This window comes from Hemiscyllium ocellatum, chromosome 22 (genome assembly GCF_020745735.1).
Source record: "Hemiscyllium ocellatum isolate sHemOce1 chromosome 22, sHemOce1.pat.X.cur, whole genome shotgun sequence".
Lineage (NCBI taxonomy): Eukaryota > Metazoa > Chordata > Chondrichthyes > Orectolobiformes > Hemiscylliidae > Hemiscyllium > Hemiscyllium ocellatum.
This window is the reverse complement of record NC_083422.1, coordinates 40,397,418-40,403,417: the sequence shown is the minus strand read 5'-3', so window position 1 is coordinate 40,403,417 and position 6,000 is coordinate 40,397,418. Positions and strand designations below refer to the sequence as shown.

The 6,000-nt window shown below is 40.8% G+C and overlaps 1 protein-coding gene across 1 annotated transcript in view; it reads left to right on the top strand.

Moving 5' to 3' along the window:
* The first annotated feature begins 3,954 nt into the window (after positions 1 to 3,954).
* Positions 3,955 to 6,000, top strand: part of ablim1b (actin binding LIM protein 1b) — a 252,406-nt gene continuing 250,360 nt past the window's right edge. The window contains exon 1 of the mRNA XM_060841799.1: positions 3,955 to 4,174. Within this exon, the coding sequence (XP_060697782.1) occupies positions 4,153 to 4,174 (22 nt within the window). The 5' untranslated portion in view covers positions 3,955 to 4,152. The remainder of the gene's footprint in view (positions 4,175 to 6,000) is intronic.

Here is a 6,000-nt window from a genome sequence, read left to right as displayed (position 1 = left end):
TAGGGAGAAGATGTTCCCACTTGTGAACGGATCAAGAACTAAAAGGTGCAGATTTAAAATAATTAATAATAGAAGGAAAAGTCAAATAAAAACATTTCTCATGTGATGTGTGGTTATGATCTGGAATGCACTGCCTGACAGTATGGTGGAGGCAGGTTCAATTGATGCAATCATTTGGGAATTAAATTATTTCAGGTTAAGGAACAAGTGCAAGATAGAGACAAGGCAGGAGAATGGCTCTAAGTGAAATGTTTATTTAGAAAGCTGGCATAGGTACAATGAAGCAAACAATCTCACTCTGAGATGTAACAACTCTGTAATTTTGGATGGCTTGTCAGGTCATTTCAAGAGAATTTGGAGTTAACCACATGATACAGTGTCTTGAATAAGGGCAGTGGATTTATTTTCCTAAAGGGCATTAGTGAGGCAGGTGGGTTTTTCACAACAATCATTTGGATTAATGATCACATTGTCAGGGATTTAATTCAAGTTTTGTTTTATTAACCAAATTTAAATTTTCTGAGCTATGATGATGGATGTAGGGTTTGTGCCTCAATCATTAGTTCAGGCCTTTAGAAACTAGACTAATAACACCATCATTGTGCTACAGTATAGAATCATACTGTCTGTGTGACTGGTTCAGTGGAGCCTCTGGTCAGTGGTAACCCCCTGGATTCTTAGGGGCAGCATTCATTGATGGTAATGCCATTGAATTTCAAGGAAAGGTGCTGTCTTGGTGGAAGTAGTAATCGGCTGTCACTTCTGTCATGCCAATGTTGCCTGCTATAAAACACAATCAATCTGAATGTTGTCTTTTTTTATTCATTTGTGGGATGTGGTGTTGCTGGTGGCCAGCATTTATGGCCTGTCCCTAGTTGCCATTGAGAAGGTGGTAGGAAGCTGCCTTCTTGAATTGCTGCAATCCATCTGCTGAGGCATCCACCCTCAGTACCACTAGGGAGGAATTCCAGGATTTTGACTGAGCAACAGTAATGGAATGGTAATATATATCCAAGTCAGAATGGTGAGTGCTTTGGAGGGGAACTTGAAGGTGGTGGTGTTCCCGTCTGCTGTATTTGTCTTTCTCGATGAAAATGGTCATAGGTTTGGAAGCTGCTGTCTGAGGATCTTTGGTGAATTTCTGCAGTGCATCTTGTAGATAGTACACACTGCTGCTACTGAGTGCTGGTATTGGAAGGAGTGAATGCTTGTGGATGTCATGCCAATCAAGTGGGCTACATTGTCCTGGATGATGTCAAGCTTATTGAGTGTTGTTGGGGCTGCATTCATTCAACCAGGTGGGATGCATTTCATCACACAATTGACTTGTGCCTTATAGATGGTGGACAGAATTTGGGAAGTCATGAGATGAGTTATTCAGCACAGTATTCCTAGCCTCTGACCTGTTCTAGTAGCCATTGTGCTTATGTGACGAGTCTAGTCAAGTTTCTGGTCAATGGTAACCCCCCGGATGTTGATAGTGGGGGATTTAGTGATGGTAACATGATTGAATGTCAAGGGGCAGTGGTTAGATTGTCTCTTATTGATGATGTGTCATCGCCTGACATTTATGTGACGGGAATGTTACTTGCCACTTGTCAGCCCAAGTTCAGATATTATCCACATCTTGTTGCATTTGAATGTGAACTGCTTCAATATCTGAGGAGTTGTGAATGGTGCTGAACATTGTGAACTTCTGACCTTATGATGGAGGGAAGATCATTGATGAAGCAGCTGAAGATGGTAGGGCCTAGGACACTACCCTGCGGAACTTCTACAGGTCTTGAATTCATGGCAGCCCCAATTCATTAGCTGAAGATTTGTCATTGGAACTGAATACCATTCAGTTATCAGCACGTGTTCCTGCTTTTGATGTAAAGTTGGAGGGAAGGTCATTGATGAAACTACTATAGATGATTGGGACTTTAACACTATTCTGACTAACTCCTGGAGCAATATCCTAAGAGTAAGATGAATAGCCTCCAGTACCCAGAGCCATCTACCTTTTTTCACTAGTTATGACTCCAACCAATATGGAATTTGCTTTGATTCCTTTTGTTACAATTTTGCTAGGGCTTCTTGATGCAACTTAGGGATTGATGCTGCCTTGATTTGGAAGGCAGTCACTGTCACCTCATTTCTGGAGTCTATCTTGTGTGTCTATGTTTGCAACAAGCCTGTAATGAATTCTAGGCTGCGTGGACTTAATGGAACACAAACTGAGCATCAGAGGGCAGATCCCTGGTGAGCAAATACCACTTGATAGCAATCACAGTTTCCACCTCTTTGAATGAGAATAGACTGATGGAGTGTTAGGTAGGTAAAAACAATGACTGCAGATGTTGGAAGATTCTAGATTAGAGTGGTGCTGGAAAAGCACAGCAGTTCGGGCAGCATTCGAGGAGCAGGAAAATCAAAGTTTCGGGCAAAAGCCTGGTGGAGTGTTAGGTGACTAGATTGAAATTTTCCTACTTTTTCTGGAAAGGGCAATTTTCAAATTTATTAGATAGGCATTAATGTTGTAACTATACTAGATTAACTTGGCTAGTTTGAGAGCACAAATCTTTGGCATTTAATTCCTCCTCATATGAAACGCCTGGATTTATTCTTGTTATTTCTTGCTGTGGTTTAATAGAGCTGAGCTGTTTAAGAGTATAGCTAAGGGTCAAGCAAACTGTGCTGGGACTGGAGCTCCATGTGGGTGAGGCTGGGTATGGACAGTTGGTTTTGTTCTGTAAAGTAGATGATTAAACCTGCTAGCTTCTTGGTAATTTCTTTGATTGTCAATACTGGATTTGTTTTTATTTCCAGATCTTGTATTCAAATTCTCAAATTGCAATTGTGGTATTTGAATTGACATTGTTTGCATTATTTGCTCAGGCCTCTTAAACACAGACATCATAATATTCAGGGCTATGGGCCAAGTGCTGCAAAATTGATTTAGAATAGTTTTTGATGGTGCAGGCTCAATGGGCTGAAGGGCCTCTTCTGCACTGATTGATTCCATGTTACAAATCGATTCCTGAAGATTGGCTCATGCCCGAAACGTCGATTCTCCTGCTCCTTGGGTGCTGCCTGACCTGCTGCGCTTTTCCAGCAACACATTTTCAGCTCTGATCTCCATCATCTGCAGTCTTCACTTTCTCCACGTTACAAATCTAATAAGGGGTTTCCAAAGTGGGGATGGGGGTCACAAGCTAAACTTTGGAGACATTAGATCCAAGACAGTAATGACTGATGTGGAGTTCATACCAAGTTACACAGCTCCTGCTCTACAGGCCCTCACTCTGACAAAGCCTCGAAATAGGTTGCAATTTATATTAGATATTCTAATATCTAATTCTAATTTTATTGTTTTTTGTTATCAGGAAAAGGGGAATATATATAATCTATCTCTAAAATTTCAATGTATGATTTACTAACTTTGGAGACCCTGTTGTAATTTATAAATACTGATAATTATCAAGAGAGTAAATAATCATGAAATAATTTTCTAAAGAACATTGGGGAAAGTTTGCACTGTAGTACCATACCTATTCAGAACAAGAGAGGGCATTTTGGAGGAATGATGGTTGTGATAATGTTATAACGATGAATTAGGGAAGTAAGGCTACATAGCGAAAAGAGCTTGCAAAGCACTGTCATGCTTCACCTTGGCAAGCACAGAATTCTGATCGTTCTAAATCCTTAACAAAGATGACGCACGTTACATTTTCTCGTGTAAGGGTAACAGCTGTGAAAATGACTCCACTCTCAGCAGTTTTTGTATGTTTTGCAGAGGTCATACATTGAAAATAGCAGCACTGATGGCAACCCCACCCCCCTGTGTTTTTCTGATGTTGCTGTTCAAGAATGTGTTGTTGTGTCATTGAAGGGGCAGGACAACGGAGAGCAGCGGAATTTGTATTCACTGCATAGCAGCTGTGAATAGTTATTTCAGCAGGGCAGAATCCACACAGGGAATGCAGAGTAATTCCTGACGAGCCGAAGCACTCAGACCCTGCTTTAGGCTGTCAGAACTGTTTAGAGCTGCTGTGCAAACTAACTACTGTACGCAGAAACCAGGGATATTATATCACTGGTGCCTGATCAAAAAGTGTATTTACATGCAAACCTAGTTTCACAGTTTTTACTGGAGTTACTGCTGATGACATGGTCATGGTGAACGAAAAAGGTACAACGTTAATATTTCTTGTTTCATTCCAGGACTGTTGTCACTTTGGCATTTAATCATCTATAAACCTTTTGTCTTGAGAAGAACTAAGTAATTTTAATATTCTTTATTACGTTGTACAGTATAAACTTGTTTAATTCTATTTTGAAAACTGTGTACTTCATCAATCCCTATGATTTAGGGACCCTCCCTTCTTGAAGCATTTACGAAAATTATAACTTTAATTAACAGTGCCTCTCGAGAATCAGTTATGTTGTGTGCATGTCGCTCACCGACTGTATTATAACAAACTTACATCTGGAATGCGACGAGTTTGCTGTTTGACTTGAGGTTCAATAGTAGAATTGTACAGTTTATTTACTCAGTATTAAAAAAGCCCCAAAATAGCACGGAAAATACAACTTGCACAACCGACTGGAACACAGAGGTATTTTTTGCTTTAATGCTCTTAACGCCTTAAATGTAAAGCTCGTTTAGATTATGTTCGGCTACTTCTTAAAACAAACAACTGAGTCCATTTGCTCGCACTTGCTTTGTTGAGAGTTGGAAGGAATTCCTGAATACGGATGGAAAGTATTCCTGGAAATGGATGGAAGGATACGTGAATTAGTAAGCTATCAGTTTGCCTTTTGATATCAGAGACTTTCCCTAATGTTCTTTCGAGATGGAAAATTGCGAGGGAATATTGAATGAGATGTTTGCTGTGCTGACAAATGGAAGAATCAGGCAAGAACACCGCACACAATGAGGCCATTTGACCCAACTTGAATGTGTAGGAACTTTCTGTTAGTTTTCCTTCCTTGTCCTTCCTCATTAGGCTTGCAACTATTCCCCCTTCAACAGATTATTTATTAAGGCAGATATTAATCATTTGATGTTGTGGCTGCTTGTACATACCAGAGGTCCGGAAATTCCAGAATGTTTCACTTCTCAGTTGATGAGGTGTCTAATCCATTGCCATCCCAATACTAGTTGGCAGAGCTGGAGCCGTTTTGTAAATAAGTTAGCTGAATAATTTCTCTTAGTAGCCAAACAAACCAAATAGAATCATACAGTCATAGGGATGTACAGCATGAAACCGGACCCTTCGGTCCAACGCGTCCATGCTGACAGATATCCCAACCCAATCTAGTCCCACCTGCCAGCACCCAGCCCATATCCCTCCAAACTCTTCCTATTCATATACCCATCCAAATGCCTCTTAAATGTTGCAATTGTACCAGCCTCCACCACTTCCTCTGGCAGCTCATTCCATACAAGTACCACCCTCTGAGTGAAAATGTTGCCCCTTAGGTCTCTTTTACATCTTTTCCCTCTCACCCTAAACCTATGCCCTCTAGTTCTGGACTCCAGGGAAAAGACTTTATCTATTTACCCTATCCATGCCCCTCATAATTTTGTAAACCACTATAAGGTCACCCCTCATTCTCCAACGCTCCGGGGAAAACAGCCTCAACCTATTCAGCCTCTCCCTATAGCTCAAATCCTCCAACCCTAGCAACATCCTTGTAAATCTTTTCTGAACCCTTTCAAGTTTCACAACATCTTTCCAAAAGAAAGGAGACCAGAATTGCATGCAATATTCCAACGGTGGCCTAACCAATGTTCTGTACAGCTGCAACATGACCTCCCAACTCCTGTACTCAATACTCTGACCAATAAGTGAAAGCATACCAACGGCCTTCTTCACTATCCTATCTACCTGCGACTCCACTTTCAAGGAGTTATGAACCTGCACTCCAAGGTCTCTTTGTTCAGCAACACTCCCTCGGACCTTACTATTAAATGTATAAGTTCTGCTAAGATTTGCTTTCCCAAAATACAGC